Source organism: Xiphophorus couchianus, chromosome 23 (assembly GCF_001444195.1).
Source record: "Xiphophorus couchianus chromosome 23, X_couchianus-1.0, whole genome shotgun sequence".
In the NCBI taxonomy this organism is placed as follows: Eukaryota; Metazoa; Chordata; class Actinopteri; order Cyprinodontiformes; family Poeciliidae; genus Xiphophorus; species Xiphophorus couchianus.
Window position 1 is genome coordinate 26565860 of NC_040250.1, and position 23282 is coordinate 26589141.

At 38.1% G+C, this 23282-nt stretch overlaps 1 protein-coding gene and 3 long non-coding RNA genes across 7 annotated transcripts in view; 2 read left to right on the top strand and 2 right to left on the bottom strand.

The window, feature by feature from the left end:
* LOC114138917 (uncharacterized) overlaps positions 1 to 227 on the bottom strand; it is a 12664-nt gene extending 12437 nt beyond the window's left edge. Inside the window, exon 1 of the long non-coding RNA XR_003594346.1 lies at positions 130 to 227. This is a non-coding gene — a long non-coding RNA (uncharacterized LOC114138917). The remainder of the gene's footprint in view (positions 1 to 129) is intronic.
* LOC114138916 (uncharacterized) overlaps positions 1 to 23058 on the top strand; it is a 23200-nt gene extending 142 nt beyond the window's left edge. The window contains exons 2-3 of the long non-coding RNA XR_003594345.1: positions 4229 to 4232; positions 23014 to 23058. This is a non-coding gene — a long non-coding RNA (uncharacterized LOC114138916). The remainder of the gene's footprint in view (positions 1 to 4228; positions 4233 to 23013) is intronic.
* il1rapl2 (interleukin 1 receptor accessory protein-like 2) overlaps positions 1 to 23282 on the bottom strand; it is a 382929-nt gene that overhangs the window by 101899 nt on the left and 257748 nt on the right. For all 4 annotated transcript variants that reach the window (XM_028008405.1, XM_028008407.1, XM_028008406.1 and 1 more), the window contains exons 5-6: positions 13325 to 13511; positions 13099 to 13252 (exon numbers count right to left, since the gene is read on the bottom strand). In XM_028008405.1, coding sequence (XP_027864206.1) covers positions 13099 to 13252; positions 13325 to 13511 — 341 coding nt within the window. The remainder of the gene's footprint in view (positions 1 to 13098; positions 13253 to 13324; positions 13512 to 23282) is intronic.
* On the top strand, positions 145 to 1324 carry LOC114138914 (uncharacterized). Its single transcript, XR_003594343.1, has 3 exons — positions 145 to 332; positions 412 to 491; positions 1040 to 1324. It is a non-coding gene; the product is annotated as an uncharacterized LOC114138914 (long non-coding RNA).

A 23282-nucleotide genomic window follows, 5' to 3' on the forward strand; every position in this document is an offset into this window, starting at 1 on the left:
CTTACTGTACTCTGTTAAAAATACTTTGTGTTTTGGGTTTTTTTTAAAAGAATATCTGAACATTAAGAAAATTGTGGTAAATATAATAAAATATTTACATATTTGTACTGTACTTGTAGTTGAAACAACATGTAACCCACGTGACCGCCACGCCCCAACCACCTTCCCTTTAAGCCGTCCCTTTAACAGCTGGGACCCTCATGTGTATTTCCGGGTTTCCACTGTGCTGCTGCTCACTGTTAGTTGTGGCGTTGGTTGTTAATAAAACAATCTCAAATCTCCAACTCGACTCATCGCTGAACGAATTCATCTCTAAAACTCGAGGATCTGCGGTGAGTTAAGTACCATCTGAACTTGACGTTGTATCAGCAATACTAGCGCCGCTAATATATCCGCTGCAATACTCACCAGGTTGGGCTTTGTTGATGCCTGGTTTACCTTCTGATGAGAACAAGTAACATCCACTTCCTCAGACAATCCGTTACTCGACGGTGAGTAAATATTCATCCATATATGATGGGGCGTTATTTCCGCTGTACGCCGCCAGTTAGCATTAGCTACCAACTCGACAATCAGTTGCCACATCAGCTCAGTCCACTTACTAATAACTTACTTAATAAAAAGTCACACTGTTAAAGCCGAATTAAAGGCCACACCTTTAATATTTAAAGGCTTCTCTTTCAACTTTCGATTTGATTATTTTTCATGATTTCTTTGTTTATTGTTGTATTCCATGCTGGTGCATCAATGAAGTCTGGTACCTAATATGATTTTGTTTATAGCTACTTTGATCAATCACATTCTTAAAGTTGATTGATTTGATTTATTATTAGCTGTTCGTAGCGACTGCTAATTACCTTGAGAAATTTTGAACTTGAATTATGAAGTGCACTTTTCTTTTTAAAAGGATTTTTTTTTTCCTATAATATATGAAGTGGTTGTCAATACATAGCAGTATGTATTTGTTTTTTTTCCCCATTTAGCTTATATAAATATAACATTTATATATGAACTTAATGTATGTTTTCTGGCCTTTTAGGTCAGGTTTTTTTTTTCTCCCCCTTCATCGACTCGCTTGCTGACGGAGGATGGCGAGCTACTCACACACCACCTGGTGGTAGGAAAAAGAAAGACACTCTCCACACAGGAAAACCAAACAACACTTTCCATACAGGAAACAAAATAAACTCTAAGGGAGTATCTAAAGGAAAAGAACAATTCTCCCGTTGCTCTTGGACTTTTGAACTACATTTGGTTTTGAAGTATTATTGATTATTTCATTTTTGGTTTGTTCTTTTTCCCCCGTCCTTGTTTCTTTTGAATAATTTCTCTTTGTTTAGTTTTTGCTGTTAGTATTATTATTATTATTATTGTCATTATTATTATCATTACTATTTCCACTGCAATAAATGGCAATATAAACAAAGTTCTTTGCATCAGTTGCATCAATTATTCACCCAATCATGACTCCATGCCGTACCTATTTCTGATTTTATAGAGTGGTTAACACTAAGCCCTGCAGTCAGACCTGCGCATTTAAGAAGAGCTTTACAAACATATATTAAAAATTTAAACTATACAAGCTCTGTCTCGTTTTCTCTCTTCCACCAGAGACAAAGTTCAGATTGTTTTCATGGAAACAGAACCAGCGTTTTACACACCTCTACTTGGGTCACGGTTTACTCTCAAAGAGCTAGCAGAACCTGTCTCCACAGGTGATAATCTGGTTGGATAAAGTTTTTTTTTTTTTTCAATCAAAGTCTGAACAAACAAAGTTTGCTATTTTCCTGAGCGTGTCGCCTGACATTAACCAATTTGCACAATCACTCCTTTTCATCCTGACGCAACATGCTCTCTATTTCATATTTTGTTCTGATGATTTTTCCCATCCTGTTTTGTCCTCTTTGTGTTGTTTTCTCTCCGCTTCCCCTCTCGGTCAGAGGTATCGGTGTGTGAGACGCAGAAGGGTTTGCATCTTAAGGTTGTCTAATGCAATTAACTCGACCACTGGGTTTTGCCACACATGTGCATGTGTGCGAATATGTTCGACTGAGGGAAGGAGGAGGGCTTTACGCTTAGAGGAGACGGTTAGCATCAGTGAGCTTTTGGCTCCTTTTCTAGCCGATCGTTGCCTCGGTGTGTGTGTGTGTGTGTGTGTGTGTGGGAAGGTAAGAAATGTGGGTTTCTGCCTCCCTTCAGCCTCGCTGCACATATTATGCTTGTATCTGCGTGTGACTATGTGTGTATACATAATGAATGTCTTGACTCTTATTTTCCAGACCAGTGGATAAAATCATGCTGGAGCATGTTTCAAGTGGAAAAAACAAAGGGTATCAGGTCACATCAACCAAATACACACAACATATGTTGCACAGACACTAAAAACTGAATGAGAATCAAACTTTACATAAACTAGTTGTTCGCTACTTATTCAGTGGATTTCACCCCCAACTTTCAGATGAAAACTGAGCGTATAAACGCACATACTAAACTTTTACTAATTCTGGGTCACCACAACTCCATCTTATTGAGATTTACTTACTGGGAAGAGATCAACCAAGGTGGTATATAGACACGATGAATGTTATTGTTTTTTTATCCGGAGGGTAAAAACATGATTCTTTTACTTGCCATTCATAGCTGCGCTATCAGGGTAGAACAATTCTGTTCGAACAAATGAGACCTGGAGATGGAGGAATTATACATTTTATGCAGTGCGCCACAGCAAAGGGAAAAATAATGCAGAAAAAACATTGAACAACAACTCAAAGCCGTTCGTATTCTTTTTTTCTCGCTGCCTCTGTCGGCTACGCTGCGTACAGACCCGTTGCTACAGCAACTGACTTGACAACAGCTCCACTAGTATGTCAGGATTCAACACCAAAAAACACGCAAACATTTCTCACGCAGAGAACAGAATATTCAGTCCGTCGTATTTTTCAATGATCTGAACACAGCGGCGGTCTAAAACACAAAGCACATTTTCCTTTAACCCCATTTACTCGAACATCAACAAATAAAACCGAGGTCCGTCAACAGCCTTCAGAAGTATCCTAATTAAATAGAGTAAATGGAATCCACTTTTGTGTATGAAAGCATTCTGGGACGATGAAAGCAGTAAAGAACTTTTTTTGGCAACATGCAAATGACTATGTGTGGCAGAAGTTAAAATTACCCTGGACAAACTCTGCCAACGCAGGGAAACATGGTGGTGGCAACGTCATGTTTCTGTGTGAAGGCATAGTTGTGTGAGTAATTTCAATTCAAGAGATGTTGAATTGAAAATGTTGGTTATTTTATCCATATGTTGTTTTGATTACAATGTTTTGATTCAAATTCATAATGGAGCCTGCAATTATCTCAATTAAAAGCTTTAATTCAGTCCCACCACTAAACGTCAGACATTCACGGGGCGTATATTCTTTTGATTTTTGGCAAAAACAAAAGTAGGAAAATAAAACCGAAAGTGAAAACAAGCTTATTTCCCATCAATAAAGCAAGAAAGAGAAACAACAGCAAAAAAACCCTTCCTATTGTGGAAAATAATCAACTCAAATAAATGCTAAATGACTCTCTTTAATCAGGCTTAAAATTACAGAGGACTGTTGCTATTAGTTGGCCTTTGTTGTGTAGATTTATGTTAAAAAGTGTGTGATTTTAATCAGTAATGTAACAGAATGCATTCACTATTAGTCATCTTTTTTCTTTTCTTTTTTTCTAAAAGTTAAAATACATGTCGATGGGGTTATAGTTGCAACAATCTGCTGTGAAGCAGAGCTCTGGAGAGCTGAAAGAGAGGCATACAGGAACTCAATCTTTGCTCCATTCGTTACATAACTGCATGAGTTTATTACGCATCACATCTTACCCTGATTCTGTGCCTTTTAGGCATGTTGCCACCCATATGTGGAGCTGAACTCATGGCGAGGTGAGCCTGCTTCCACAACAGGAACTGTAACCAGGAACAATGGGGCGTGAATGCGACAAGGCCAACACAAATGATCGGATACCAGAAAACATCTGATGAATAGCACTTCAGAGACGCGTCAATGCTCTTCTAAGGTTAGAAAGGAGCCCCCTTTGTAAAAAAAAACAAAAATTTCAAAAAGCAAATCAGCAGCTCCCACTGAGATATTTTCAGGTTATTTACTCATTTTTTACTTAGCTTTTTCTATTTGTCCTTTATTTTGTGTAATTTGCAGCTAATCAAAACTTACAAAGATGTAAGATATGTAAAGGTCTTCTGGTAAAAGTCACTTTTACAGCTAAATTGTTTATAGGTTAGCTTAAATTAGATATGATGGGTGTTTTTTACATTTCTTTTTATCAAATAACAGAAAAGAAGTCTTTCTTTGCCGTTTCTATGCGTCTTTGGTCAAAACCAAAGTCCTCATCAATCTGACAACCGAACAGATTGGCTTTGTGTCCGAGTGAGCGCTCTGGTCACTTTAACGTAAAACACTACAATCTCACTCGGACGGACACTGAAACATTTATGGATCCTAAATGTTTAATGATGCAGCGCCACATCCTAATGCGTGCTTGCTGGTGACTGAATGCTTCAATATAAACACAGAAAAGGAAAAACCGACAGGGACGACTTCACTTTGTGTTGAATGAGAGAATGTATCTCAATCACGTGTTACTGTACAAAAGAGGCAACTCTTAGCATGTGGCATCCCTGTTTGTTTCTGACTGCTAACCACAGCATAGTGGTGGAATTAGCAGCTCATCAGTTGTTTTTATTGACAAAAAGAGAAAGTTGCTGCTTAAAACTACTTACAGTTTACTTATTTTGTTTTTATTATCACCAGTGTTTATGTGTATCTTTCAGTTTTTCTGTCACTTGCTGCTGAACAACTGAGGGAGAAATAAATTATTTACTCCACTGTATTTTCTATTTACTAGTCCTACTATTACCATAGAAACCAGAATCTAAAGAAATAAAGGATATTCTGATTAAATGCATACAAGTTGTATTAAGGCTTTGGTAACACTTTATTTGACGGGTTGTGAATAAGGTTGTCATGACACCGTCATAAACATGACATGACGCCTGTCATGAACATGAGTGAGTCTTCATGAATATTTATGACTGTTGTCATAAAGTGTCATTTGGTAAATCATGACACTTTTAATACAAAGTTGAGATTATTCAAAATGTCTTTGTGACAACCAGTCATTAACCAAGAAATCATGATCCGACATAAATTTGTTATAAATGTATTACGGATTAAACTTTGGCTTTAGTAACATAAAGCTGCAAACATTTTTAAATTATGGCTAACGTTGGAAAGTATTGTTGTTAATTTTCTGTCACTGCATTTAAGAAAGGAATAAAAACACAACTTTTTACACTAAGTGGTGAAACTGATGATTTCGGCAAACAGAAACCCTTTTGGCAAAAAAAAGACTTTGGCCAGTATTTTAGGAAGATGATGATATACAGTGCTGGCAAATACATATCAGAAACGGTGTGCCACGTTACTTGTCGTGCATCACTTTTACTTAGAAGTAAAAAAGAAATAAGTAAGAAGGTCAGGTACTGGGGGACCAGGTGAATTATAAAATAATAAATGGGTAAAAGTAACCTGACAGGGGTTCAAAGGTAAAAGCAAAGTACTTTTAAATGCATCTGGCATCCCAGATATTGTACTGCATATAAGATTGTTGAAGAGGCGAAACTCCTGTGTGGAGCAAATATCATTACATCAGACAATATTCTATTGATTTCACAAACATTTCGCACCACGGTAATTTGTCTCCATACCTCTGCTGTTCTTTTTGCTTTCACTCAAACTGTATTTATTTCACTCACACAATGAAGCACTCCGGCACCGAAATGCTCAGCAGTTAAATTTAGCCCCAATGCTGTGTACTTTGCTAACACACATTTCACTTTGAAACGCTTCTGAAATATGGATGAGACTTTTTTTTTTTTTAACGGTTTTGGTATAAAGAGGGCATGAATGGACGGGGGGAGACGGGGGAAACAAGAGGTAGACACTGGATTTATCACTAAGAAGAATGCAGAAAAAAGCTCCGTAGACAGAAACAATTAGAACAATTAGCTCAAAACTGTTGCATTGAACAGCCTCCGGACGCCAGTCATGTGTTGCATAATGTAAAACAAAAAAGGATTCTAGTGAATATCATATGACAGCCAGAGAGAGAAAAAAAGACAGGGCTGTATTTGCTACAGTTTTTCCCACCACTGCTGTTTGTAGTATAGAAATGAAAACAGAGCTGTTAGCTTTATAGCATCTGCCCTACTTTTGTCACAGCAATTCAAACAAAGGTTAAAAGGTAAAATGTTATTCACATAATAGAATTTGTAAACATTATCACAGAGTAAATGAAGTATTTTTTACCTGGTTCAACTATATGCATGCTCACCATCCTCTATGTATCGAATACCTTTTCTACAGTGCCATATAAATGGGTCTGTCGCCTAAAAGACTTCTTTTGTTTTAGCTTTATTGCCACTTACAACTACAGTATGTAACTTTTATTCTTTTTAAAACATCAGTTGATTTTTTTTTATATATTGGTTTTAAAACTGTCACTGTTGTCACAATGTTGTATGAGACAGATAATCTGTGGGAGGAAAAAAATCTTGAGATTGCTACTATAGCGGTCTGCAAAAATGTAACGCTCCCGGTCAAAAACAACCAATCAGAGCCAGGAGGAGGGTTTTAGCGCTGTCAATCACCTCGTGTATGATCTGTTCCCCGTTGCAGGAAAACTGTTAATACTCCGCCACCAGAGCCCGAGGGAAAGAAGCTGTAGCTTGTAAAACTCATGCAACATTTCAGGAAACAAACATTCTAACATTAATCAAAAATAGTGGTTGTAGCATCATAGCAATCGACTGCCCTTTTAAAATAAGTGAACCTCAAAGGGTTGGCATTTGTTCTGTTAAAATCTCTACCTTTTTTTTTTTTAGGTAGTTTGGTACAAATCTGATGCGTCTTTACCTTCATTGTGACAAAGACTTTAGAAAAAATTGTCTTCACTGGAAAAATGGCTTACCAGCAACAGGCAGGTATAAAACTAAAACAACAACAGAGGCTTTCTGTTTCATTTGAGCTAATGAAACAGGAGCCACGCTGTAGGTTCAACATAACTGGGTTTTCATTGACAAATCTGGCTTAACCAACTGGAACATCAAAGAATGGCCCATAAATGATGCTGCAAGCTGATTTTAACTAGAAAAGTCAACCTATGGTTACTGACTACACCTAACAGGACCAATGCCAAAGATATTAACCTAGATATCAATATGAATAAATATGGCTGACATTTTTTATCATATCATATATTACAGTTCTCACCTGTTGGACATCAGAGAAAGATTCAATCACAGAGTATCTTCTGGGTTAACAACTGTTGCTTTTTAATCATTTGTTTTCTAAACTTGTATAAAAATTCGATGCCATATTATCCATACCAAGTTTATTGATTGGTGAACGATTCCTGAATTTGGTTGTTTCCCATAAAGAAATTAAAAGCATTTACAAAAACAAAAAGAAAAAAAAACAAAACAGTAATCTCTACTTCATGTGCGTTGAACTTTTTTTTTTATCACCACTTGCTCTTTTCACGTTTTCTTTTTTGTTTTGTTTTCTTTTCAGTTGAACTCAAGCAGTAAGATACCCAAGCTTAGTAAAGGCTGAGTATATCAGAGCAAATAGACAGAACAAGTTCATTAATTCAGTATTTATATCTCACAACACAGAATGCATTATTCACACAGTCAGCTCACTGCTTTTTACACAAAGGAAAGGATTGTTTGGCTTGATTTTACAGCTCTCAGTAACAAAAAAGCCTTTAGTCAAAACAGAGAAAGAAAATGCATATTTGTGTAGTTTTTCACAACACTTTTTAGAGTATTACAATGTTTACATTAGTTTTATGATGATGATGATGATGTCCCTAATAGCTTACTCGCATTTTTTCTGACTGCTACATATGTTTGGATCCAAAGCTGCTGGACGACCTTGACAAAATACCCCAATAAAAAATCTTGATAGTGATCTGGCAACGCCTGAAACATGTAAAGCTTTAAGAGATATTCCAGAGTTAATACTTACGGCCACAGTCTTCAATAAAGTGCTGTCCTGCTTTTGTCGACAGTATTTTAATGTACAGTGAGGTTTGGTCAGTGCAAGAAGAAGACAAAAAAAGACACGACATTTCAAAATCTTCCTCATTTCATGACAAAATGAAATAATTTTGCGATGAATGAAGAGCAACACTGAAAAAAAATAGAAACAAAACTGGGAGCTGGTGTTAGGTAAACATTGTTCGACGACAGTAATTTTACACTCTGAGCTACTGAACTGTTTTACGAGGCGGTTAATTGAAAGTCGGCCTTGATGCCAAGTTATTATTGTCCACTGCAGAAACGACCAGCAGCTCAGACTCTTTGGAACAGTTTGGATCTGGGGCTGGGCAATAAATCAATGACAGTACGTATCGCGATATGTCAGAAAGAATTTTCAATAATTTCACAGAACTTCAATCCAGAAAGGCAGAGAAAAGATACTGGCCACTCAACCTCTCACAGCTACGCCTGTCACAATAAACAACAAATCAATCAAACGCATGATAAACTGAAGCAAACTCAATAATTATCTTTTGCTTGATTTATCGTTTTACTTTTTTCTCTCTTTCTACCAAAACTGGAGTTGAATCTGTTGCTTTGGTCTCAACTATTTCTTTCTTGAAAGACAATTTTTGTCTACAGAGACTTCAGTAATCATTTTGTTTGTCGTTTCTGTTGGGTTTTTTAAAAAATATATATTTTGGATATTTAAAATGTCTTCCAGTTCCAATGTTTAAATGTTCTTCAGAATTTAAAGTTTATTGATCTTTGAGAAAGTGTTCTTGTATTACTACTTCATGTGTTACTACTTGGAAATTGTCTCAAACTAACAATATTGTTTATCGCAATAAGTTCTGGGACAATTTATCGTCTGGCAAAATTTGTTATCGTGACAGGCCTACTCACAGGCAGCTAAGAAAAGTTGGTGCGTCAACAATTTGTTACCTAGCAACAAGCTGTTGAGTAACTTGCACAGCAACAGTTTCAGATTTTGCCACAGTGCCTCGTAGCTGCTTAAAAATAAAAAATAAATGAGAACAAGTGACAACTGTGGATAAAACAGGAAAGGTTTGGTTGCATTTTACATATTTCAGACAAAAAAAAAAATCAATAATTATCAATATCGACTGATATGAAACGCTTATATCGTGATGTGTTTCTCAGCTGTATCGTCTATTTGGGAAATTTTGGAAATGTAAAGTCACTGTCAGAATTATTGTTCCTACCTACCAACTCCATTCAGCTGCTGCAGCCAATATAATCTCTCTCTTCATTGTGAATATTATTGACAAGGGTAAAAATCCCAGATTTTGGCTCAGCAGGCAAAAAATGCTAAAGAGCCTTGATCTGACCTCAATAAACCTTCCAAGACACCCAAGATAGTTTCCTTTGACTTCAGAATTTAAAAAAAAGAAAATAACTCACCGCACCATAAAGAGCCATTCAATTAGAGCACAATTATTTCCCCCCCAAAACACAATTATGAAAACAATTAGTTTCCTGGGAACATAATTCTGAGCAAAACAGCTTCACAACAAGTCGTTAGTGCTGCAATAAAAATGTTCCAGTTTAGCAAGTCTACACAGGATATCCCCCCAAACCCCGCCGGCTAAAAACAGCTTTATAAACACGAGAGATTACCCACCCCAACAAAGTGTACACTTCCCTGAGGTACAGCGGTTAATTAGAGGGTTGTAAATATTTAAAGGGAACAGAGAAGCTTTAAATGAGGTGCACCGAGAGTGTGAAATTTACAACACATGTCCCCAGATGCGGCTTCGATCCATTTCCAGGGCTTTTACTTCGACTCGGTGTATTTAACACCATAGCCGAGAGCGCGTCTTCAGGCTCTGCCTTTTCCTCTCCCCCTGCTTCAGTCTCAATTTAATGTTCTTTCTGCCAGCAGACACAGGATCAACAGCTGACGGGTTTAACTCAGGAGCAGCTGGAAATCAGTGGAAATATTCCAAAAAATATATATTTGTTCTGTTGAACAGGTGGAAAAGAAAACATACACTTAACATTTGTCTTGTATAGAAGGGAAAAGAGTCATGGTTAGATAATAATAAACCTCATTAGGTTTAAGTAATCATAAAATCAGTCACTGTAGTATTTTCATGATGAAATACTCATTCTTTTTGTACAGAAACAACCAATCAGAGGCAGGAGGAGGGACTTAGCGCTGTCAATCAAGTTTATCTACGCGCTGTTCACAACCTGCCTCGAAAAGCCTGTACAATCAAGATTACCGGTGTGCTGTAGCTATGCTAATGATGGAGAAACAGCCTAGTATTAAAGGGAACACTATTTATCTGCCGTCATCGGCGGCTATGCTAACTAGCATCAACGGCAAACTCCACTGTAAACTGACAATGCCAAGACTTAACTGCTGCTTGCTTCTGACTAGGAGGTCGATGGATGCAGTTTTGGCATAAATTTATATAGCAAATTGCATCATAAAGTTATCTATCTATCTATCTATCTATCTATCTATCTATCTATCTATCTATTAAAATTATAAGCCAAACTTAAAACCCATTTATTTAAAGCGGGCTTTTGATCTTTAATTTTTAGTATTTTTATTTTTTATTTTTACCTTCTTTTATTGTGCTTGTGTTTTTAGCTAACACCGATTTATTGTGTTATGGTTTTATATGTTTTTAATCTTTGGTCAATACACGGCTTTGCTTGGAAAGTGCTATAGAAGAATTTTAAAAAGTTCAAGTTTGTTTTTAAAAACGGAAAAATACGTGTTAACGATCATTTATGTGTAAAAGCATGAGGTTATAGTCAGGTTGATGTTAAAACACAAAGGGACAAAGAACATAAAATAAAACCACAGAATAAGAAATATATTTTAAAAAACCACCATAAAATCTATATATCCTTGCAATGTTTACTCTTTTTTTTTTGTTTTAAGACATTTTTTAAATGAGATGAGAAGCGAAAGGTCATTTATGTTACTCGGAATTATATCCCAAGTGTGAGATTAATTATAAAGTTTATTATAACTATTACTAAATTATACTGAGATGTTACTATTCACTTTCAACACCGTGTGTGAGGGCAAAAAATGCAACTTCTGTTCACAATTCTACACGCTAATTGTGTCCTACTGCATTTTAACATAAACTAATTAAATAGTTCAGTGAGGAAAAACGTAAAAGAATCTGCATGTTTTCTGGTTCTGCTCTCAGCGCGGTGAATAATTCTCTGGAAAATGAAGCAGCGCCTGTTCATGTCAACTTCGCTTTACAAGAGGTAGCTGCACATCTGAAGCACAGTGCAGCAAAGTGCTGGATGAAAGCAGCACTGACTCAGCTGAGGGATTTAAAAAAGAAAAAAGAAAAAAAAGTGTGGTGAAATGGAGCGTTAAATGTTTTAGGGCACACTCTAAAAGGACATTGTTCGGCTTTAACATGTTGCTAATCACGGCGCTTTAAAGCACTTCAGGAAATCTGTCGGCCTGCATCACCGTTGGAGCGCAGAGGAGATTGGATTTACGGGAAACCAGACTGTGGCAAATGTTTATGAACGGTTGTGCAACGTAAAAACGATCCTCAAGATGTTGCTGTTGCTGAGAGAAACCGACAATCTGCTGCAGAAGGAATAATAATAAAACACAGGCAGGTGGCAAAGAGCGACCCGGTTCCCTAAAACACGCACGAACCGGCAACGTCGGCCCTGAGTCCCGAGGTTACTGACGAGTCAAAGTCAGATAAAAAGTCACAGAGGGGTTTTATGTTTATCTAGTTAAATTACAGGAGGGAGAAAAAAAACATAAAAAAATTACAGGAATAAAAGGCTACTCAACAGTTTTAGGGCACATTTGTAAAGTGTGCTTAAAGAAACTTTAAAAGTGCTGAAGTAATGATGAATGGTGGCCTGCTGAGTCCGGTCATCTGTCAAAGTAATGGATGCTCTGGAGTTAGGAGGGCTGCTAAACGTTCAGAGAAGGTAGAGGAGTTGTTCACGCTGCAGTTTATTTCATTCTTGTTAGTTTATCAAAAATGACTGACTGGATAAAATCCATATACTGTACTTGGACAGACAAGTTGGATGGCAGATGTGCTTAAAATACATTTTTCTTACATTGCATTCCTTAACTCAAAGTTATAGACCCTTAAAGGGGCAGTATTATGTAAAATTACCTTTACTGAGTTTTACTTTATGTTATAATGTTGTTCTCTCATCAAAAACATACCTTGAGTATTGTCTTGATTCTTTCATACATGTTTGAGAAATCCTTCAATCTCCATGACAACCATTCAGCTGTGTAAAATGCCTGGTTGGAAGGCTCTGCCTTCCAGAACAAAGCTCCTCCTTGGAGCTGCTGACTTTCCCACTCAGCTCCTTCAGACTAGTCAGCAGCAATTAGCAAACACCTGGTGGAACTGGACATCTAGTGAGCTCATTACAGGAGCTATTTCTCAGTAGCTGCATTTCCACTGATGATGGCGCGGAATGGATTTTAATGATTTATCAAGTGAGCATACTTCCTCTTGTGACTTTATTTGTGTTTCTTATTTAATGGAAACATCGCAATTCCCAGCTTCTTTTTTTTTTTGACATTTGCAGAACATTGACAAATTTTAGCGCACATTTGTAATGGACATGCAGCTACTGAAACGCTGGTAAACACTTTAAGTGGTCAATGGAGGAGCCATGTTGTGATGACTTCCTAAAGGCGAAGTTTCAGAAAGAGCAGGAGCTTCTTAAAGAGACAGAGGCCCGATTTCAAGGCGCTAAATTACAGAGTTAAATTTCTTTAACTTTTCTTTTAACTTTGTAAGTCATAGTTGACATATGTAGCATTTTTATAACAACTGATTGTGCCACAAAATGGAACTATGTAGCTGGAAAACACGTAATACTGCCCCTTTAAATAATGGATCAGATCCTCCATTCAGCCTTTCTTGTATTTATGGTGTAACATATGCTTTGGCCTCTTTCAGGATCCCCCAGCCACGCAGCCACAAACTGTTTCCTACCTGTCACTTTGAGTTGCGTTGTCCGTCGCACCTGCTTGGATCCGTACTGCAGTTCGCACGTGTAGTTCCCGGCGTCGCCCTCCTCCACCTCAGGAATCCAGACGTGCGTAGTGTTGACGGTAACGGAGCTCCTCCATTCCACTCGCTCGCACTCCTAACAGCAGACTCCAGTTTAGCTGAAGCAGACTCCGGGAGAATAGGTGATGGTGCGCTTTCAGCGACGTACCTTATACCAGGTCATCTGCGGTTGTTTGTACGGAGCCAGATAGTCTTCGATGTCGGGACAGGTGATCATTTTGCTGTGGGTCACCTCGGCCTTCTCCAGGTGGCGGATTTTGCTGCTGTAGCACTTCCCCTCGTCGCTCTCCTCCACGGTCATCGACATGGACACTTTCATGCAGTACGTCGAGTTCCTGAGGAGGTCACAAGGAGCAATGCCGTAATGGTCATATTAGGAGATATGGTATATTTGCAGAATTAAAGTTTTTGAGCATTCCCTAATAAAAGGAAGCGGTGTTGACACGCATAAAACAAAGCAGTAAAAAATGGTAAAAAAAAAGAAATAGTAAATATTTGAAATTTATGGCAAAGATAGACTGAAAAGAAACAGTTTTGGTCCTGATTTAAAGTAGTTTGTTGTTTCTTCATGTCTTCAGGTTTTTCAGGGAGCTGATTCCACAGCTGAAGCGATGCAACGATCCGTTAGGTATCGTGACAATGTGCCCTACCCATGCAGGCAAATCATATTCAGTCTAACTCTAAACTTTGTTCTCTGTGCGACGTCAGGGTTTATTATTTATTTTATATTCAGAATTACTAATTGCACTTTCTGAGCCATTTGAAAGAAAGCTTGTTGCAGTTCTTTTCATTTGTTTGACCATATCTTTTTATGAGTTTCAGTTTGTTTATTATTTATTTAAACACCTAATGGCACTGACTAAACAAATGAAAGTTAGTCATTTTTACATGTTTGACCAAGCTTGTGAAGCTGTGCGAAATAGTTTTGTAGACACAAAAATACGTGGTTAAAAGTATTTTGTAGACGCCTGTAAAGTTTGTCCAAATTCTGTTCCAGGTTTGAACAAAATATATGAAAGGAAGCAAAAACACTTACAGGTCAGAAGTGTGATGACATATCAAACTTCAAAAGCATCTGAATCAGTATCGACATCTGTGATACTGACCGTGTATTTACTTGGTGTCAAATCAATACCAAAATATGCAGCATCGCACACATTTAGGCATATCATTTATGTTGGAAAAGTTAAATATAAAAACATATTTTGTATACGCAGGCCTGCATCTCTGAGGCGTGAAAGCACTCTGGAATCAATCTGAGTGGGTTTGTTTGGAGCCGATTTGTTTAGCCATCTAAGGATTAGCCACAACAACAGTGACATGAGTCATCCCTCCATTTGCTCAAAACAGAAGCTGTGTAAAACGGTCTTCGTATCGTTTTCACGGCTGGAATGCCGAGTGGATCTCTAGGCACTGTTGTGGGCATTTTTTGTCAAATTATGGCCCTCCTAAGCTACTCTACAGGGCATCATGGACGTCACTGAAGGTCTGAGTCCATGCAAACATCTGACTAGCTGTTAGCATTCTATTAGCTTGTGATCTCGCTCTGCATTTTGCCACAATGAAGTTACGCTGACGTGCTCTTGAGGTGACTTTAAGTCAGAGGATTAAAGAAGGCGACTTCAACGTTTTCATCTTAAATTTGGACTTAAAGTCTTTGGCTGTGCTGAAGGTGATGGGGGTTTTGTATGTTTTTGTGTAGGGAGGCTCAGCTTGGTGTTTTCTCCCAAGTTAACCTCGAGACACAAAGCAACATTGATCTATTTCTCTTTCATCCTCCGTAACACACACGCACACACTCACCTATTGTCCTTTAACCACAACCTCTAATCTAAGTGGATCTAAACCACTTATCCCATCAATTGAGTGTGGGGGTGTGTAGGGGTGTGGGTGTGTGTGTCTTACAGGGGGTGCTGGGATTTGGGTCACTGACCTAACTAAGACCACTGAGCATTGAACTTGGAAAGCTTTTTATCCACCCAGCGCTTCATCATCAATCTCTCTCCAACCTGCAGCATCTTGTTTTCATCTCCATAGATTCTGTCTCTCTGAAGCTCTGGTGGTTTTCTCCAGCTCTCTCTCTCTCGGTCCGCCTTACTCTCACACACACATCAAGCAGTCCTTTAGGAGTCGCTTGAATGTGTTTCGACTTGTTTGTCCCTAAATTACAGCTCAGATCAACTGGATCAAAAAACAGTTTGGGTCACTTTACTGTGAAGGCGTGTCAGAGCCAGGACAGACAGAGAGAAAAATGTAATTTTCTAGAGCAAGCAAAAAAAACAAAAACAAATAAAAATCAATCAGTTCCAAAAGTCAAAAATTTGCATGAAAAAAACTCAGAAATTTTGAGATTGACTTCAGAGATCCAAAAGACCAAAATTTGTGAGAAAAAAACCCGGTAGAAATTGAGATTCATTTAAATTTGCAAGAAAAAAAAAAAAAAACTCTGAAACTTCCAAGTTTTTTCTAGAAAATCTTGGAGAATCAAAAAAAATATTGATTTCTGAAATTGAGAAAAATCTCAAAAATATGTTCAACTTTTCAAGCTCAATAATCAAATTTTGTTTTCTAGAAAATCTCTGTTTTTTGGCTGAATTGTACTCCTCTTTCTCTGTCTACAAGTGGGCTATTACATTGTCGTACTTTCCGAATGCGAATGAAATGGAAAAAAATCCTTGAAGTATCTCAAAGGTTTGCGTTTCATATATGAAAAGCAGCTACACCTAAAACAGAACCACAAAACCTCATGACCTTCAGTGTGAACGCAACACAAAGTGGACATAATCAAACCAAAGTCAACAAATATAACATGGGATTGTATTTTGACGTCATATATAACACACCAGATGAGACAGTCACCTGAACAGAGATATTCAAGTAAGGCCAGTAAACGTCAACTCCTTTGGGTTTCATTGCAAAATCATTTCTTTCTCTAAATATAAACATCCTATTTCATCGATACAGCATTTTTATAATGACTGAAGGTAACATTGTTAGAAAATACATAATACTACCTCTTTATTGCTTGATTTAAGACCGCTAGTTTGAATTAAAATCGGAAAGTCAAAACATTTGTCAAGACGTGGAATAAAACATAAGTTCTACTTGACTTTAAGTGGCAGGAAAGTATATTAAAAAAGAGTTTGGCTTATAGTGCAGGAAATACAGCAATTAGCAAATCGCTACATAAACGGACAGAGTGAAATATGCAAAGATGGAGGATTTTCTGTCCTCTCTCATCGACCCAGGAATCAAGAATTACGTATTAAATCACTTTCCTTACTTTTGATTTCTTCTGCTTTTGAACTGATCCAGTGTACAGTTACATGCGTCTCCTTCCTGTTTCCTTCCGTTTGTCATTGTGTCCAACCCGCACACATTAAACGGGGGGGGGGAAATAAACAAACACACAAAAAGGTATTATGTATACCTCAGGATAAAGCCTGTGATGCAGTTGGACTGCAATGCAAGCGACATGTCAAACGCATGTGTTTCACGCTGCGCAAATCTTGCTCACGGAAAAGCTCAGTCCACGTGTGGGTGTGTGTTCGAATCTGGTGTTGTTCAGAACATATTAGAATGCCTTTGTTTGGGGAAAAAATAAATAAATGTCACAAACATCTTGTCATTGTGCAGCGTATTACTGACGAAAAAGGTCTCTAGGCTAAAGAAAAAAGAAAAAAGAGAGAAAATAATGGAATCGTTTTTTGTGTTCTGAATCAAATGCAGTGCGGTGAGTCAGTTTTCCATTCCGCCGCAACGCAATCAAGAAAATATCCAATTTGGAATCAATCTGTGGTTACTGATAAAAGGAGAAACAAACAGTTACTATAAATGAAAACTCAATGTCTTATACAGTAGGATCCTCAAAATCAGCAATAACAGCAGATTAGGTGGGAAAAAATAAAACAGCGTTGGATCCCCAAACACGTATTTTTGACACTATTTGTACCGTAATTGGCTACACGGGAGAAAATCTTAAAGATGAGCCACGATTCAGATCGATTCAACCGTTTCCTTGGCAACGGGTCTATTTTCAGATTCCCTCCGTGCTTTTTGGGGCCTGCCGTTTGGTTTGCAAGAACACCACTTCAGGTGTAATTTGCGTTTTGCAAATTAGAATTTTGCTGAAGCGCAGCTTGCTACAACTGACCAGCGGAGGAAAGTAGCCAGCCGCCAACCCGGACGCCATCGTTATGGAGACGATAACGTCTCCCTTTAAAAGTGGGATATATTTATTGATTTTTCTGTGCATCTCAACGGCCATTTAAAGTGACAGCCCATTTTAGATTTGTTTTAGATTTGTTGGGGATAAAAATGTTCAAATCTTTTCCTTCAACTTATAATCATGCACTACTTTGTGTCCAATAATTTTTAGTGCAAACTAGATCTAATACCTGAGCTTTTTCGCAAAATGTAGACTAACGTTATAGAATTTGAACGACGTAATGTTGCCATTATTATTTTTCATTTATCGATCCATGTTTCTGAACTCATCATAACATATATTTAGTCGATTTGTTTATTTTGCTGAGCAGCTCTTACAAAAACCACCTGCTGTACTGGATTGAGTTTCTCCTCCGAGGCGGGTATAACTTTAAAACCGAACACAAATGATCCAAGCTTGACTGCTTGTTCTTTTTTTTATTTCCAGCTTTCACTGGGGAGGAACGGAAATTCCAATTACATGAAATATTTAAAACGAGCCACAAACAAAATCATTGGATTACATCCGCTTGTAATCTACAGCACCCACCGTGTCGATAAATCAGGTTCTGCCTCCCAGCAATTACCCTCCTATGATCAGGGCAGGCTGCTGGAGGCTGCATTGAGTTATGGAGCCAATAGACGGGAATGTGTCCTGGCCAGCAGGCAGTATGTTTATACCTGGATCTCACCAACAGGCAGTGGGAGAGCAGGGACCCCCGCACATGTCCAGGCACTCAAGCAGGAGCGGCCGACCCCGTAAAGTACGGCCCGACGAACTCAAAACGCTCCAACGTGCTGACGCGAGCCTGAACATCTCATTAACTGTGTTCTATTAATGAGATTAAAAAGTCTGCTTGTGACAAGCTACGTTTTTTTTTTTTTTTACATTAAACGTTGACATCATCTTCAGACGTTTATTAATCACGATGGGGGCAAAAGTGGCCTATTTTGTGTAATTAAAGTTTCAAGGTCCTTTTAAGCCGTGTTAAAATGAAAGAATCTGAGCTACTGCTGAATGTGATGAAACTTCATTAAGCTCTTTTTTTATGCTTTTACTTCCAACATGCCTGTCGGTTCAGTGACACTTCAAAAAAAATAAAAAAGAGCTAAAGCCTAGTTCAACCTCCTTGGTGTTTGTAATTATTTCTCCGGCCCGAGTCACTAGTTGTATGGACCCCCTGCTAGAAGTGAAGGTTCACTGGACAGGTTGAAAAATGGGATTGTTGTAAAGAGACAGGAGCTGCTTTTACATTTCAAATGTGAGCAAAACTTTGCCGACATTACGCCAATGACAAAAAAACAACAAAAAAAACACAATTTTGCCAATGCAGTGTTTCCATTAAATAAGAAATGCAATTAAAAGTCACACATGAATAAGTTTGTTGACAAAATAAGTCATTGAATAAAATATGCCACACCATCATCCTCCTACCTCTCCCTGTGGTCGTCTTTGTGCTGCCAGCAGCAACGTCCGGTTGTTTATCAAGTAATTTGTGTGAGTTGAAAAAAATGTTTCATTGCAGTTTTGCGAAATACACAAATTTTGATCCATTGAAAAAAAGCACCTCATTCTAGCGTGCAAAATTTTTATCAAAAAACTTCAGTTTTTTCTAATTTACATATTTCCATTAGGCAAATTTATTCTTATAATTCCAACGTGATGCAGCTACTGACTTAATGGTTCACAGGATAGTCGATCACAAACTGTTAGGAAGGTTTTGAGAGTATGGCTGTTTCACCCAAAAACCCTACTGTTTATGAGGGCTCAGGCTAGCTTGCTAAAAACTAGCCCCTTGTTCTACGCTTTACTTTGTTCGGACGGTCTGGACCCCTGGTTATTGAGAAGCAATCATTTTTTGCCGTGCACTCTGTTGAAGTTTTAAATGATTGTATTTGATTTTAGCCAATCGCTAACGTTTAGCTGTGGCGTTTATAATGCGCCAGTGTGATTGTGAAGGAAGCTACGCTATGTAGAAATTGTGAGTGCTCTAAACTCCCTCACTCCCACCAGTGCGAAGAGAGAAGTGCCAGGCAGAACAACATTTTTGTCAGCAACAAAATGTCTTAAGCATTCCTCTTACTCTGGAACTGTGGGGGAAGACAATTGCGAGGCTAGTGCCAGACATGTTAGCTGCTAGCTTGAGCCTCCAAAAAACCAACCAGGATCCCAATAGGAAATGAATTGCTAGCTTAGTAGTTCAACCTAAAACTGGGGGACAATAAGCCTAACTGTACATGGGCCATCAAACATATACTCATTGTGTCTACAGAGTTTGCTGTAGGTGCCTCTCAGTTTTGCACAGTTACTGGTAATTATGACTTTAAATCAACTGTAATTCCTTTGACAAAAGAACAAATCAGCTGTGTGTGTCCAGTTGTCCTGATGGGCACCAAAGCTCAGTCCTAATTCAGTTCAATTAAAATAAAACATGTTATTGATCCCAGAGGGGAATAAATGTTGTAATTTATGTTATGCAGTTTTCTTTAGAGTGTTGCAGACATACCCGAGGATTAAAGAGTGTACATATCTAGGACATCACAGAGGAAATTTATTTATGGGAAATAAAAGACTCTCAGCCTGTCTCTTACAGATGTGCATTAGTGTATCATCAGAAACACTGGACAATGCAGAGAATGATGAGGATGTAACAGGAAGCCGCTACTGTCTTGAAAGGAACTATGTGCCCAAACATAAGGATTATTGGTTCTTGAACATCTTTCAGCTGCTATTCGAAAAATGTATCTGAAATCTGCCTAACAAAGATATACATCTTTTTTTGTTTTGAGTTCTCAATTTTAAGACAGTTCAATGTGACAGTTCTATGGTGTAAACTTTGAGCTTTACACCATGTTATAATGTTATTCCTGGGAGCGGGGGTTGTCTTGATTATTTCATACATGTTTGAAAAAAATTCTTTAATCTCCATGGCAACCATTTAACTGTGCAAAACTCCTGGGTGGACCCGACACAGCTTTCGAGGCACATTTCCTCCTCAGCTTCAGGTTTCTGAGCTTCCATCTCACCTAGGTCCCCTCCCTCAGCTCCTTCAGACTAGCCAGGAGCAATTAGCAAACACCTGATGGAACTGGGTATTTCCTAAGCTCATTATACAAGCTACTTCTCAGAGAAACACTAGTAAAAATGGTGTTTAAAGGGTTAATAGAGGAGCCATGTTGTAATGACTTCCTGAAGGCGGAGTTCCAAAAAGAGCAGAAGCTTCTTAAAGAGACAGAAATCGAATTTCAAGGTGTTAAATTATATAAGTCAAATTTCTCTTAAGTCATATTTGATATAAAGCTCTTTTTTTTTAACCGACGGTAATAACGTCACTTGACTGTGCTATAAAATGACTCTGCCCAAAAAACACACTATTTCCCTTTTAAAAAGTACACTCTACACATGATCAGAAGTAAAGCGGTTCATGAACGTTAAGACTCTGCTGAATGTTGACCCAACTAAAATGACTCAGATCATTCTAAGTTGACTGTATGTATTTCCTAAGGTAAAATCTGGATCAAATTTACGTGTTTAATAAGGGACTTTACAGATCGTCATGCTTGGGTCCATGCCTCCTTCTCCTCCTCCGGCCTCCTTTTCTCTCATGTCTCTGCTCTTTCCCTCGTATCTCTGCCAGGCCAAAAAGAATTCAGAGAGCCCTAAACCTCTTCAACATCAAAGTGTCAAAGTAAAGCTTACGTAAAGCTTTTTCTCCCAGGCACTCCTGGCCGTGCCAGCAGGAGTAGGCTTACGTTGGCATGAACTGGCACATGTTAGCACATGCTGGGATGAGAGCGATACCAAAGTAGATGGCTGCCAAGTTACTGAGGACTGCCAAAAAAAACTTCAAATGACCGCTCTCTCCTTCTCTGCTCCCGGTTTACCACCCACTCCTTCCTCGTTTGAGTCTACCGACATATTTTTTGACCCCATCCAAACTCCATGTTTGCAAGTGCCTGTTGTCGACTGTCATTTCATTTGACCAACAATTCGTAACGGCTCACGTTTAACTTTGATGGAATGTTTTCTCGTGTGAGAAAAACTGATAGGGGAGCAATACTTGAACACCAGAACAGAGAACATATTTGGTGCAAACTAAATAGAGTGTTCCAGAAGAAGAACCTCAAAGTGACTGTGAAGCATGGAGCAGGACGTGTCGTGTTCACCGTCACAAAATTCTCCATGAACTTAATTGTGTAGCAGAGGGTGCTTCAAGAAATGTGAGATGACAGGAAAAAACAAGACAACGCAGAACTGGACCCTGGATCATAATATTGACCCAAAACATATCAGTAAATCCCTAATGGACTCCATTCAAGAATCAAAATGGAAGTAGGATGTAAAGTCAACTTTCAGCTTCACATCATGTTAAAATGTCAGAAGAGTCTTAGACCTGTCCATCATTAAAAAAAAATATTTGAAGTGTTGCCTTGATTCTTTCATGCATGTTTGAGAAATCCTTTAGTCTCCATGGAAACCATTAAGCTGCGTAAAAAGCCTACGTAGAACAAGCTCCACCTTCGAGGTGCAGTTCCTCCTCACAGCTGCAGTTTCCAAGCTTCAGAGCTTCTGCTTCACAGAACAACAATCCCACCAGCTCCTTTAGACTAGTCAGTACCAATTAGCAAACACCTGGTGCAAATGCACATCTGCTGAGTGCATGATAGGAGCCACTTCTCAATAATAATGTTGCTAAAAGAGTTAATAGAGGAGCCATGTTGTGATGACTTCCTGAAGGGAGAGCTTCTTAAAGCAACAGAGGCCCAATTTCAAGTAAAATTTCTTTTAAGTCATATATGATATATACAGTATATTTTTAACAACTCCAGTTGACATAGTTACTTTACTATAGCCCTGTCGCGATAAACAATCAATTAATCGCATGATAAATGAAAATGATCAACCTCATTTTAATTTATTGGCTTTATCGTTTCTTCCTGCCTTTTTCTCTTTCTGTTGATGACACTGGATGAAAAAGGCTCAACTCCGGTTCTCTCCGGTTGTTATCGTGACAGGCCTGCTTGACTGTGCTATAAAATGACACTATGTGCCTGGAAAATACATCATTTTAAGAAAACGAAAGTCCTAAGCTCAAATTTGGATCTTTTTGAGATGCAGTGGGATTACTTTAAATAAGATGCAAATGACGGAAAACCCTGAAATGTCTTACAGCTGGAGGTAAGGAGTGAGACAAGAGATGTCAGACTGGTAGATGGATCAATAAAATGGCCTAACCCTGGCTAGTGGAAGGTTGAATGTTGTTTCTTTCTCAATTAGACAATGTTTTTAAGTCAATTATTTTCATTTTCTGAATTAAACAATAATTGTAAGAGTAATTCAAATGATTTAAAACTTTCTCATTAAAATGTGTTAAATCTACAGTATGCAACTCTGACAACAAAAACTGTACTTATTTGTTAAAACTATCTCTATGCATTAGTTAGGTTACTATAGCGATCTGCAGGTCAAAACCAATTACAGGAGGAGGTTTTCAGTGCTGTCAATCACCCTCTTGTTTTCTGACCTCGCTGTGTATTTCTGCAGTTAGCACCGAGAGAAGCTTGATTTTTTGTAACCACAGATTATTTGTCTGAAACTGTCACAACATAAAGATTATTTTAACAAATAAGTAAAAAACACATTTTGTATGAAAGTTACATACTAGAGCTTTAATAAAGAACTGAACCATTCATGGGGTGTTCCAAAGGTGAGCATAGAAACCTTTCTTCTATGCTCACCAGCAGTTTCAAATAGGTTAAACTATTTTGGAATGGGTTAAATGGGGAAACTGCAGCACACAAAAAGCCATTTCCGTTCTGCAGTCAACCAGGCATTAGACATGCAACCACTCTCAGAACAGCAAGAATTCAGCGTTCAAGGAAAATATCAATCTACCACT